Source organism: Lissotriton vulgaris, chromosome 2_1, assembly GCF_964263255.1.
Source record: "Lissotriton vulgaris chromosome 2_1, aLisVul1.2, whole genome shotgun sequence".
In the NCBI taxonomy this organism is placed as follows: Eukaryota; Metazoa; Chordata; class Amphibia; order Caudata; family Salamandridae; genus Lissotriton; species Lissotriton vulgaris.
The window spans coordinates 416991863-417006433 of record NC_141687.1 but is presented as its reverse complement, the minus strand read 5'-3'; the positions used below and the strand labels follow the sequence as shown (position 1 = coordinate 417006433).

General features: G+C 46.6%; 1 protein-coding gene across 1 annotated transcript in view; it reads left to right on the top strand.

Moving 5' to 3' along the window:
• The window catches only part of PARD3B (par-3 family cell polarity regulator beta), a 1965377-nt gene that overhangs the window by 733627 nt on the left and 1217179 nt on the right, over window positions 1-14571 (top strand). The window contains exon 10 of the mRNA XM_086954074.1: window positions 10221-10349. Coding sequence (XP_086810200.1) covers window positions 10221-10349 — 129 coding nt within the window. The remainder of the gene's footprint in view (window positions 1-10220; window positions 10350-14571) is intronic.

Here is a 14571-nt window from a genome sequence, read left to right as displayed (position 1 = left end):
GATAGTGTAGATGCTGAAATAGTTGATATTTTTGCTACTTGTCCCCATTTAAAGCTGTTGCATAATGCTATAGAATCGTTTTTAGAGAAATCTCTGGAAATTAAAATTTCTCTGACGCCGTCCATTATATTGTTAGGGGTGAATAGTGAGGATATGTATGCCTCCTCAGGATATTTTATTTATATGGCTATGTCGGTCCTTTGTAAGTGCTTTGCAACAGCATGGCTCAATAAAGTTCCACCAACATTCCATCAGTGGTTGGCTAGGTTGCTTTCTTTATATAACTTAGAAAAGGGGGTGTATGCAAGGAAGGGTAAAAAGGGGAAGAAATTGGGCCTACGAACATGGGAACCTATATCTATTTGGAAGCAAAAATAGAGCGCGTCCTTTTATCTTCTTTCTTTTTTGTTTTTTCTTCCTCTTTTCTCCCTTTGTCTTTTCTTTTCCTCTTTTTTTTCTTCTCTGTTTTTTCCTTTAGGTTATTGTAGGTCCTGTATATTGTGGTTATGTATCCATCTCAATTGATTTATTGCTTTGTAATTATGTTTATTTTTGTGTATTGCTGTGCCCGGTAAAAATTTAAAATCTAATAAAAATATATAAAAATAAAAATAAAGAAGTAGTCTGATATTTCACAGCCATCACTATGAAGTTCAACAGCACCCCAAGCGAGGTATTAATTTTAATTATACTCTATTCTGTAGCCTGCCTATGAGATATGTTACCATTTTCATTTCCAACTCCCTCTTCATGTATAGAACTGGAAGAGAAGTTATTTTCAAATAGGCAATAAAGTCTCTTAGAGTCCTGACTCCTTAATACCACCCAAGTCTAAGTTCCTAATGTAAGCTTAGTCATCAATCATAACTGGGCAATTAATTACTTTTGAGGGAATTGAGTACTTCGTTACATTTATTTTCAGACTTCCCAGGTTCCATTCCTAACTGCGTTCTCCAAGATCACCTGGAAGGATAGATACAATAGGGCAATACGATATCACCTGTAAATAATGATATCAATGTTGATATTGAATAATCAATGCATTCTGTACCCAAGGCATTGCCAATGTTTCTTATCGGACAGTATTTCCATCACTATAGTTAGTGGCAACTGGGACAAGGTGCACTGTGTCTTACTGCCTTCCACCATACCACTGAGGGAAGGTTTATGAGGATTTTCCATTTACTACATCCTAAGCAACATTGGCGTTACAGAAGGTATCACCTTATCTCCTACTTTTACCTCCTAGGTCACAACTGCTATCAGTAGTGGCCTCACTTTGTGCCTAAATGCTTTCTTTCCATATGATGAGAGTAAAACTGAATGATCACCTCTTTTTTGAGGCAATTACATTTAATCTAGTTTTCCTAATAGTTTTTCGGACATTATCACCTCCACCATACCTTTCTCCATGTCTTCTTCTCCATGTCATTCTCTATTTGATGAAACCTCCAAAGCTCACCAGGTAGTACAGGTTCCATTCTTCACCACAAGGACTCACACTATCATCTTCACATCTAAATAATTTAAGCTAGATCATTCATTAGGATTCACCCTTAGTCGACTTGTTCCTTCTTTGGCCTGTACTCTGGTCAGGCATTATTAATGCTGGAATAGGCTCGAAAGGCTCTTTCCGGTGTAAGTTCCATTTCTGTTTGAGTGGTCTCTAGGCACTTGTTCTTTGGGTAGTGCTGGGACTCCCCGTCACTGGGGCAGCTATGCGCTGTTTAAATTCGTAAATAAATAATACACTTTCAGCATTTTAAATCATATTAAATATATTGCCTGGCTAATGAGCAAGAAGTCTCCTGATTTTATTTTTCCAAAAATTGACAATAAAAAACAAAACACTGCACTGTGTTTTCCCCCTTTGAGCAATTCTTGTGCACTGTACCACTATTTACCCATTATTGTCCCTTTTATCTAAGGAATGTGGCAGTGATGTTTTACCCAGGGAAACCAGAATCTCTTCCTCAAACGTCATTGACTCAAAGGGGTAGAACTGTAGTAAAGCTTCTGGAAACTACTATGTATTAAAGCATGCTGAGGGATGATCCACTATACCACCATCTTGTTTACCATCTGATCCTTTAGCATCTTCCTAAGATTGTACTTCGTTAGGTGATCTGTTTTTTTGTAAATTTCTCTCCATCTTCAGGGGGATATTTTCATCTAATATGATTTTCTCAAGGGTCATGCGTTCCGTGCGGGAGGGTGCAGTCTTGTAGTCACACATTTGTCAACGAACCGGCTGCATCGCAGAAGCAGGACCTAGGCAATTTCGAGGTTCCTGTTCTTTGATGAATGTGTGACTACAAGACGGCACCATCCTGCACGAACAGCATGACCCTTGAGAAAGTCATATTAGAGGAAAATGTCCTCTGAAGCAAGGATCCAAGACAGGTGAGAGCATTAGGCCTCACAAGGGACGGGCGTGGCTTAAGAGCCGATGTGGATGGTCGTGTGAACTGAGAGCTCCACGCCAACCCCGGCATTTCTCCTGGTAGGGGGCTGACATTGCCCCTGAAAATTGTATCTGGTGGCGTGCCGTCCACCCTGGCGATATCTCCGGTGCTTCAGGGGAAAAGGGACGTCGCTGAGGAAGATCGGAGGAAGATTAGTTCCGGGACCCTGAACACGCAAAATGGCGGCGGCTTCCGTTGGGGTGAGCCGAGCTGTTCCCGAGCATTCACAGCCGGGGAGAAGGTGAAAAGGAGGGACAGACTGCCGAGAGCCGGCTTAGCGGAGGAGACTGTAGACCGATCCCGGTGGTTTGCGGCAGCGGCGGTACCAGGGTGGCGGAGGCCGCGGAGGAGCATGGAGCTCTCCTTCCCCCGCTCTCCCCCGCCTCAATCATCCCGGAAAAGCACAGGGTGGTTGGAGCGGCCGCAACGGGAGAGGTGCAGTGGAGCGAAGCACTGCAGCGCTGAGAGGACAAGCTTGGCGACCTGTGCAGGTGGGCTGCATTAAATTGGGACCGGGAGCAGTGAAATGGGCAGGCTGCCTATAGGTTGCGTGCAGCTGCCATTACGTGAGCATTTGAATGTGGCAGGCTTGAGGGCCAGGCGGCGAATGGAGAAGTTGGCGCTTGTCTTGGAAGCAACATTGTAGGGGGTGAGGCCCCTGTGGGAGCGAACTGCACACGAAAGGCACTGATCCAGGGAAAGATCCCCCGGGATGCTCATTCTGAGCTAGTGGTGATGGCTGAATGGGCTGCTGGCGTGGCAAACGGGAGTGGTGAAGAGAGATAGGCGGAGGAGCATTGTAGGTAGTACCTGTATTGGACGCCTGAGCTGTTCTTGGGCAGTGGAAAATTGCGTTCGGATACCATCCAGGCGCCCAGGTGCTCAAGATTCGCCTCTGCTGGCATCGAAGGTGCGCATTAATGGTGTGCCCCTAGAGACAAGAAATAAGGCTGGACTCCGTAGGGTCAGGACTGCGTGCAGGGATTGGGTCCTGAGCAACGGTGTGTGACGGGACGGCACAGCGGGCGCAGTTGTGATTATTGACTGCGTGCTCCGGATCTGGGGTGGGGCTGCCTGAGTCTGTTGTTCCAAGATCCTGCCCATGGTGGAGCGAACTCGGAAAAGAGCTGGACTAGGAGACCAGGAATCTAGTTGAGCGCCTCACTGAGTGAAACCACGAAAAGAGAGTAGAATTCAGAGGACTTGCTTTTGAGCCTTGGGGGCTGAGTGGAGGCTAGCCCCCCCACTGCGGAGGAGAGTGAGGACGCCTCGAGGCGAGGAGCATCGCGAAGAATCATCATCTGCGAAGGAGGAGGACGGGAGAGGAAAAGGTGCATCACCAGTGGGATCCCTGGACGTTTGCTGCGGACGGTCATGGGAAAACCACGGGGTAAGCAGGGGGGTGCACGCCCGGAACAAGAAGAGGAGGCGGTGGATCATCGGAAAATGGAGGCATTGGAGTCGCACCCTGAGGGGATGATGCAGCAGCAAGTGGAGGTGATACTTAAGGCCATTACGGACACTAGAGATGCCCTCCAGAAGGATATAGCACAGGTGTCCGTGGGCTGGGCCTTCTCCGGGCTGATCACACAAAACTGTCAGACCGGGTGAAACACACCGAAGCCGCTCTGGGAGATATGGAACCTGTGCACAAGGCTCTTGAGATGCAGATAGGGGATGTGCATCAGCGCTTGCAAACTTTGGAGAAGAGGGCAGAGGATGCTGACGGGAGGAACAGAAGGAACAATGTACAGGTGGTGGGGCTGCCTGAAGGAGTGGAAGGAGACAGTATGGTGGTCTACTTTGGAGGCCTGGTTGAAGACGGAAGTTGCTCCGGAGTGATTGTCCTCTTTCTTTACCCTGGAGAGGGTGCATAGGGTGCCAGCGCGCCCGTTGAACCCTGGGAGGCCGCCCAGGCATGTGGTAGCACGTTTGTTCCACTACAAAGACAGAGACCTGCTTCTGAATAGAGCTCGCACTTCAGGATGGATAATGATAATGTGATGCTGTTTCCTAACTATGCTTTCGAAGTGCAGCGACTGCGTTCCTCCTTCCTAGAGGTGAAGAAAGCACTCCATACGGAAGGATTACAATACTCTCTGATGTTTCCGGCGCGATTGAGGGTGGCCACGGATGGCAAAAACTTCTTTTTTAGCAACCCTGAAGAAGCATGGGACTGACTGGAGTCCTACAGGGCAGGACCTAGAAGCGCTGGCCACAGCTCAGAGGCTGCTTGGGGGGGGGGTCTTGCGCTCTCCCCGACCGACATGCACCGGAAGACGAAGGCTCGGATCCCAGAGGCCGACGATCTCTCAGATGGAGACGGAACGATTAGCCGCGCTTAAGGCGGTAACGGAGATATCTCAAGAGCAGGTACCGAAATCGAAGGAAGCGACTGACTCTGAGAAGGGATCGGCTGGGACGGGGTCTGAAGAATCTGACTCGGCGAATGTTACTATGCCGCATGTCTCTCCAGGGACTGCCGATGAGATTGCAGATGCATAGTATTGTAAGACTTTCTCCAGGACTGGAGGGTGCTTTTGATTATTGACACTCCCCCCCTCCCCTCCCTTTCTTGTTTAACATGGTGAGATGCGGTGGGGTGGAAGGGGTGGGTTGGTGGGGGAGTGGACAGGGAAGACTTGGGGTGGGGCTCCCTTAACTTGGGGAGCTGCAGCGCAGCTGTAGCATTGGTGGGGATGGGGTAAGGCAGGAGATCGTTGAGTTATTTGGATTCGGAGCCGCTTGGCTCTTGGACACCTCCCCGCTATTGTGTGTACCGATTCCTGGTAGCTACTGGGGAAACAATTTAGTTGAGAGTTTGGATGGGTGCTGCTTGTTAGGACCTGTTCTGGGGCAGGGTTGTTAGGGAATGTTGGATAGTTTGTTTGGGGAAGTAGAGGCTGCCGGTGTGTCCGTGGGGAATGTACAGAGGTTTCAAGGGGTAAAGGTTCAGCCTGGGGACATTACTTGATTTTAAATGCCTAACATGGAACGTGAGGGGGATGCATACGATAAGAAAGCGCCACAGGGTACACGCTTATTTGGTACGGAGAGGGGTTCAGGAGCCTTTCTGCAAGAAACCCACATTAATCGATTGGAGGGCAGCGCACTGCAATGACTATGGCGGGGGCAAAGCTATTGCACAACATATTCTGCTTTTGCTAAGGGGGTTGATCATATGGGTTAGGGCGGGAGTACCCTTCCAGATGACCCGCCAATTTTCTGACTCAGAAGGAAGGTTTGTGGTGGTGGTGGGGGGGGGGCGGTTGAATGGCCTGGATGTAACGTTATGTAGCATATATGCCCCTAATGTTGAGCAGACAGCGTTTTTTAATCATCTGTTGGGAAAACTAGCACCTTACCTGACCGGCTCTGTGATATTGGGAGGGGACTTCAACTCAATAGCTGATGTTACTATGGATAGGTCACATCCACCACTACTGGAGGACCTGGTACACAGAATCGCTAAAGCCAGAAGAGACTGGCAGGAAAAGTTTGGGCTTGTAGATACATGGCGAATGCAGAGCCTAGAAGATCGTGACTATTCTTTCTTCTCTGCCTTACATGAATTACATGTGCACTTGGATGCCATACTGTGCACCCCAGACGTACACGCAAAAGTACTTAATAGTGAGTACTTGGCGAGAACAATTTCGGATCATAATCTGCTATTGCTAACGATTAGTTGGGTTCGGGAGAGACCTGCAATACTGATGTGGTGCCTACGACCAGAGATGCTAGAGGATGCGGTCTTCCATAAGGACATTGAAACAGGCATTGAACAATTCTTTGCTGAAAATGGGTGGACAGCGTCTAGTATAGCGATGGAGTGGGACACCTTCAAGGTGGTGATGAGAGGACTGCGCATTGCCAAACTGGCGGGTGCACGGAGGATGTTGCTGCACGAAGTAAAAACAGCTGAAAAACGGCTGCACGGGGTAAGAAGAGAGCGGCCTGAGCACCCCAAGGTGCCGGAAGAACTGGCAGGAACCAGGGAGGGGGTGGCGACCCAGATAGAGAGATTACGTTTTTAAGATCACAGGGCTTATCTGGCACGTGTGCACGTGGAGTGTGACAAGGCGAGCACGCTGCTGGCTTGGTTAGCTAATCCGGCACCGAGGGGCATACCTATCTTGGCGTTGAACGCTTTGTCGGGAACACCTGTCTACACCCAGAGAGGGATTAACAGATTGTTTTTAGAGTATTATTATGGCTTATGTAAGAGTCGTAATCAAGTGGTGGAATGGACACTTGTAGCTACTCAACCGTTGGTTGGCATGGATCACCCTCATAAACGCTATGTTTTTCGATGCAGTATATTTCTATACTCCGCCCCACATTAGCGTTATGTAAGAGTCGGTCTGGGGCACTGACGAAGCCCTGGAGGATTTTTAGCTGATATAACTTTGCCCCAGCTGGAAGATGGAAAAGCGAAATCATTGGGGCAAAACATTATGCTGGGGGAAATACAGAGTGCCATTAAACACATGGCGCGTAACAAAACACCGGGCACGAGGGAACTGATAATATTACTATAATAGGTGATCAGAGACCTGGACACACTGGCGGCAGAGGGAGGGGGAGGGAAATTGATTGTGATGGCTTATCGTAAATTATACGACTTGCATTGGCAAACGTTGGCATTGAGAAACTAACAGCATGCTCTTTCTAACACATTCATGAGCCCATTGAGAAGTTTACCGTGAAGGGAATAATACTATATTAAAATTGCAAAGTAATAATCGCTCATTGAGGATGATCACGAGGGTGCTGGGGCTGTTGATATGATGCAAAGTATGGATATTGGTCGTTGTTGTAACTTGCCATGCGTCGTTTCGTAAATTAATAAAAAACAGATTAAAAAAAACCAATTAGGCCTCACAAGTGTGCATGGTGTGCGTGCACATAAAAGGATAAGGACATCAACGAGACAGCCCTGACGAAGGCCCAAGACCCGATTGGACTCATAACAAGGGCCAAAACTTGTTGGCACAAAAAAAAGGGTATATTTTGTGATAAGATTTAATAGAACCCAATAAACTCTAGTTTTTATCCATACTCGTAGTACACTCTCAATAAAGTAAAATCTTTGGGTTTACCGTGAGGTATTTTCATATATCACCTTTCTGCGTCCCTGTTTATCCAGCTTGCTTTATCTAAGAACTCCCATTTCCATCTATGGTTGAGTCCGCCTTGGTGGTATTATCTTACGAGGGTGTGGATAGGCGTCAATGATGAAGCACGTCACAATAAGTGAGTGTGGCGTCTACTCCAATATCTTTGGATATCCTTCTTGGAATAAGAACTAGGCAGAGGTGACACCTGGATATCGTGATACTGAATTGGAACCAGATGGTTCCACATAAAAACGTCTGAGTAATCAGTTGCTCATTTGTGTGTGAATATTTTCAGTGGGAGAGTGCAACTGATTCAATCTTCTGTCACTCTCTGGTGGTGAATACTCATAAACCCATCACATGCATACAACGCACACGCACTGCAAATCTCTACATACTAATTTGATGTAAACTAAGGGTGAGTTAAACATACAACAGCTGGACTTTCATGGCCTGTATGCCTCACTTCAGTGACATAGATAATAAGCCATTTTCAATTCTAATGATCACGAAATGGAATGCTGTCACATCCGTGCTCATGCTTCTTAATTCTTGGCAAAGGCAGTATCCTTTCACCAATGTGAGAATAGCCGTTTGTGTACCCTTCCCGGTCCAACAAGAGCTTAGGGACAGATATATCAAGCATTGTTGCCTTCTCAAACGGCAGATTCACAGAATCTGCCCGTTTGCCAACGCAAAAATTGCTTTTCCGATGCAGCAAACGTAATTTTGCGATTCAGTTACTTATTACCTAATAGCAAAATAGGTTTGAGCTTCGGTATTAGGAAGAGGCGTGTTTAGGGCGTCCCTTCCAAATACTGAATTGCATCTGTATGTAGGAATTTTTGTGACCGCAATTGCGGTTGCAAAACATTTGCATTTTAACCCAAACCCATTTGCAAATGGGAAGGGGTCCCAAAGGGACCCCTTCCCCTTTCTGAATGTTTGTAGAACCATTTTTAAGAGCAGGCATTTTTTGTTTTGTAAAGTATCTCGTTTTCCTTTAAGGAAAATGGGCTGCTTTACAAAAAAAAAGATTGCTTTATTGAAAAGCAATCACGGACATGGTGGTCTGCTGATCTCAACAGGCCACCATCCCCGGGATTTTTGTGATTCTTAGGGGGTCGCAAATTGCGACCTACCTCATTAATATTCATGAGGTAGGTCATTTGCGACCCCCTAGGAATCGCAAAAGGTGTATTATACACCTTCATACATTGCATCTTGCGATTCCCTAATTGGGAATCCTTGTGATTCGCAATTAGGGAATCACAAAACGCTATCAGGGACTTTTTTGTCACAACAGAGCATTGGACGTGTGGTATGACCTTCAGCACACATGCAACGCATGGATTTTTTCCTTGCTAATGCCTTTTTCAAAAAGGCATTCATTTTTTATGCAAAAGCTCGGTCTGGTTATCTTCAGGCTTTGTATCAAAACATGTTTGCGTTGATCCGCCTAAGTAATGCCCCGGTAATTCCTCCTTGATGCAAAGCTTTTTTTTCCTCTGAGAAAAGGTAATCTTTCAAGCACAAAAGGGTAAATACCTATGTGTCGCTTTGCGTCACTTACTGACGCCGCAAAGCCTTAGTTCATCTGGATCTTTGAATTTTAGAGATTCATGAAGACAAGTATAATACATTTTTGACAAATGAAACGTCCTAAGAGAATAGTTGTGAAGTAAAATATTTGTGTCAAGTTTTTTTACGAACCATATTTGTAGCACCAGCTCCTTTCAAGTCCAGCTTTTTCAGTTGTACACTATGTAAATTGATACTTGTATATGTAAATTGATACTTGTATAGCGCACTACTCACCCGCAAGGGTCTCAAGGCGCTTGTACGAATACCACTGTTTAGCCCATCCTGGCTTTCCCTGTGAGGCGTCCACTCCTGGACACCCCCAAGGTGGAGGCCAGGCATCCTTAGCGTTGTGGGAGCCGTTGTGGAGATTAAGCAAGCTATTGCCCAGAGTTGCAGAGTGGGACTCCATGATTGGAATAGGCACCGAGGCGAGAATTATCAGGTCCGTGGAATTTTTGAGCCCAAGACCCGCCGAGGCAGGGAATTGAACCCTGGTCCCAGGCTAGACCTCTGCATCAGGGTCTGCCGCTCTAATCATTGAGCCACACTTCTCCACTACACTATTGGTTTGTCCCTTCTAAAAGAAATCTATAAGCAGAGAGAAATCCACAATCAGTTACTTATGTAGCTCAGCATAGCCCCCAGTACTCTTGAGGGGTCACGCAAAGCAGAAGGGAGGGTGAGAGATTGACCGTGCCTAGACCATTGTATAAAAGTTCTACAACATCCGAAAAGCATACATTTGTTATTGACAAGATGAAAAGGGGAAAACGTGACAAGCACTTGCATTTTAAATTTCCCATTCATTTAATTCAGGCTAGGTCTGGCGAACATGCTAAGCAAAATGCTTATCCGCGAGGTGAAATTGATTATAATTGAGCATTTCATGTTGTGTTCTTCCATTTTGCACATGGCTTCACCTGTTCGTCAGTCTGCAGGGATTTGTGTTCTCAGCGCGTGACCTCGGAGAAGTGCTGGCGCTAATGAAAGGGTAGCGCTCCGTAGGCGAGCTCCGGTCCCCACTCTGACTTCCTCTAATTTCCCCCATTAGGTGAACGGCAGGGACATCACCGGCAAAACCCAGGAGGAGCTGGTCGCCATGCTACGGAGCACTAAGCAAGGGGAGACCGTGTCCATGGTCGTAGCCAGGCAAGATGAAGCCTCCCTGCCTCGAGAGCTGGTAATGTTCAGAGCACGCACAGTTGGAATGAATGCCACAGAAAGAATGTGTGCTTGGGTGTTTAAAAGGGATATGGGAGGTGGGCGGTGCTGCATTCCAGAATACATTCGAGGTAATTTTCTAAAGAGAATTGATTTTTATGTTGATGGTTCACATAATTTAGCCTGTCTCCGGATTAATTGAAGTTTAATTTGTCAGTGGAGTTTTGAAAACAGTTTACTTAAGTGACAAATGCAATTGCTTCTGTGAAATGTGTGATTTGCTTGAGTTAATATTTTAGCACAAGCTGAGCAAATACCTTCTTTCGCTGGTAGTGCTGGTGCATGAAGTCTTCTTAGGCACCTCTTCTAGTTCTTCCTATTTTCGGGTACTTTATAGTCAAATTCTCCCTCCAGGTTGTTCTATTCTCCGTGAGTGTATTTGGGGGCCTTTTAGGGGATGATCAGTGCAACACACCACCAGGCTAGAGAATAAACAGTGCAAAGAGAAGACCACAAAATTACCCTTCTTCCTCGGAATTCCAAAACAATCGGAACAGCAGTCTAGAAAAGTTTCAGCTGGATTCCAGACCAGGAACAATCTAGTTCAGGAAACAACTACCTGCTTAAAGTAACACCTGCAGCCCTCGAATTCCCCCTCTAGGTTTATTATGATCAACCTTCACTAAAACAACCTGCTTTGGTATTGGCAGGCACATAGGCTCTTGCTAGCATGCACCTTTACCATCACTCTCTGGTAAATGGGGATCTTTTTTTCAAACCTTTATTGCAACATTCAAGATATACAAGGATGGGCCTACAACTGCAGGGGCCAGCCGCTAAATAGTAGCAAACCTTGACGTTTCAGAAGACAACACAGCTCTTCAGCCGACACCCCTGAGGTCCGGCAGTGATTCAGGATGGATATTGTATCTGGACGCATTGATAAGTCACAGGATATAATAAAGGTCTTCATTTTTATAATATTTAAATGATCGGATCAGGTGCCATACAATCTAAACAACAGGGTATGGGACAGGCCGGGGAAACAGGATATGCGTGGGAAAACAGTCATTTGTGGGTCTCTGGCGTTGATATCTATATATCATTGTGAACAATAGAACAGTATACCTTATTGTGACCGCCAGCTCTCAAGGCCCGCACACCCAACAATACGAGTAACATAAGAAGCATGGACACTAATTTCGAGCACAATGAAATCAGAATAAAACACAGACCATACCGATCCTAAAGGAAATATGGGAAGGGAGAAAAAGGCCATAGAAAAAAAATAAGGAAAAATAACCCCCCCCCCCCCCCCTCCAACCCCCCACCCTGCACCCTTGCCGATGGCTATAGCCTAACCCCACTACTAGCGTGCTTGTCGCCCTACTAACCTAAACCCCTAAAAGAAGGGAAAAGAAGAAGAATGGGGGAGGGCCTGATCATACGGTGTTCCCGGCCCCTTGGCTCCCCCGCCAAAACACAGACACCCCCTACAGCCAAAGATGGATGTGAAGCAACTCGTACAAAAATCAAGAGGGGGCACCGTGATACACCGCCCAGCTTCCAGTATTAGACAGTACCAATTCGAATTTCCATAACCAGTGTTCCAAGCCATCCCAGTTCAGTTGATTCAACCTTGACCCTTTCGAATTATCACACGAACCCTCCCCAGCGAAACCCCAGAGGACACAAATAAGTCATAGATGAGAGGGAAAGCATCGAAAGGCAGTCCATTACCCCATGTGGCTAGTGACTCCAAGAGGTCTTCACGCGAAGAAAATTCCCCTCTCCAAATTGGACTGTCCCGATAGTTCTTGCCCCTGAATCGTAGAACGTCCAGAAAAGAGGGATACAACCACAAGGTGGGGGGAGAGTTCACAACACAGTTTCCCGGGGTGGGAGCGCCTTTCAAGACCACTGAAGTCGATGATAATGAAAGGCACTGCGATACACTCGTGGTCCCGAGGACATCGTCTTCCTGGGCGCCATCCGTTGAATCCGATAGTGACATCCACTCTCGATCCCACACGGGGTCCTTGCACGAAGTCAAAATGGCCACAGCTTGAGGGGTTGTTTGCTGGTACGACCGTAGGGCAGGGTCCGGCACGTCGAACAGGATCCCAGTCAGACTGACATCCCTTTTAGCCATGAGCACAGTCGCTTGCGAGTGAAACGCCCAAAGTTCTGCCATTATTATTTCCAGCGTTGGCCCAGACGCCGTTCGATCCACTATGCCACGGTCGGTGGCAGTCACAATCGAATCCCCGAGTGAATCAGGCATTTTCGGGGGGGACGAGCAGGATACTGAGGGGGCAAGCGTGGACAGCGACCCGTAGTTATCCACAGCTGGGAGAGCCTGGCACAGCACCGCAGTCCAGGGCCCCGACCCGCCGAACCCCGGCAGGAATCTATACCGGGTCCGCGGTACAGGGATCCCCACACACTATCAGTAGCAGCAGGTTACTTCTCTCACAACGCTGGGCACGGAAAACAATGGCCATCACATTCGGGCGTAGACAAAGTCTCCATGTTGGTAGACCGGACCCTGCCAGGGTCTCTCAGCCGATGTTGTTGAACTGCAACCCGGCCTTACAGTTACTCGAGACCCCGGCTTCACCGCTGGAACAGGCCGTGATCTTTAACTCGATGTAAGTTCGTGAAATCAAATGATAACAGCTTGGGGATTTCACCACCGGAGTGAGGAACACTTCATCCAGGTAGAGGCTGGGTGGAGGATCGGGATATCGTACAGGATCTCGTGGAGGAATACGGAGGTCGGCGGAGCCGGGAACTTAAGCAGCCATCTTGGTTGACGTCGTAGCTCCTCCTCGGATCTGCTGTTTTTAATATTATTATTATTCCGGGCCCAAAGACTCTAGTTAGAGGGTTGGCCCTCTAGGTGGAATGCAAAAGTAGAGGTCGGCATCTGCATTGGTCACTATTTCAGAGCCACCACTAACCTTTATTTCCTTTCTGTGCAGTTCTGAGAGTGTGAGGCCCTGTGCTTAATTTGTAGGAAAACCAAAATATGTGCCGGTGTTGAAAATGAAGTGCTGGTGCCGAGCACCGGAATCCGCCGACTCAAATTAAGCACTGCCTTTGCGAGCTTGGTTGGTCTCAAGTCACCATTTATACCCTTACATTCTAATATAAAGATTGACTACCTTCTCTTCCTTAAAATTCTAATATTTTTTGAGATATAATCCTGCACTTACATAACTTTTTATTTTTTATCACAAGCATCCTGAGTGTTTGTACCGTAGTAGTGTATATCTCTTCCTTTTCCAAGTGTTGACTTGCAATCCAGACAATTATGCTCTACCTGCTAGTTCTTTTAATAAAATGTGCTTAGTTTTAGGGGCAGGTATTGGCTCCTAGTTCGGAAGTGTACAGTGGGTGTGTGTTATTGTTCTGGGAGGTGTTTTGTTACTCAGATTTTAAGAGTAGGGTATGGATTAACCGCCAGTGGCACTTGCATTATAGATTGCTAACCATAAGGGCACAAGTCTGGGGTACAAATAGGTGCATGGCGTCCACCATGCAAGAAGTAGGCCCCACTGAAATATGCTGAACTTGTCCCTGTGTAGTTTTCAGACACATTCAACAGCGCCTGCACCATGTCAGCTTTCTTTTCGAGCAGCAATGTACAGGCCACAAGTGGGTGTTCATATTTCAGACTCCAGCTGGGCCCATAACACAGGCCAACTTTAAGGGACCATCAGACCTCCTTTCCTTCGAGTATCCCGGCTGGGAGCTATCTGAGCTTCACATCTAGATGCAAATGCAGTGAAGGGGAAAACAAAGGCTCACAACTTGTTGTTATCACTTCACAAATACTTAAGAGTAGCTTGCTTTTTATGTTGTTCAGTTCATATATATGAGAGATATGGATATTCTGTAAGAATTTTTGATGTGTTCGCCTGCTCCAGTATTTACATAAATAATTTAAATACCACTATTTTGTTTTATTTATTTTGTAGCGCTACTCTTCCCATTGCAGGGTGTCAGGGTGCTTTGCATCACATGTACGCATTATATATTGACAATAAATCCTATAAATGTGTAAATCAATGTAAAAGATGTTTTACATTAGGCCGTGAGGGTTACAAGGTGAGGGAGTCACATGTCCTTCATAGCTTTCTGTGTTATATTACAAGGATTACAATTTATGAACTGCTAGTAACAAAATGATCTCTATGTTAAAAGCAGCAACTCACCTTGCTACATAAAATAAAAAT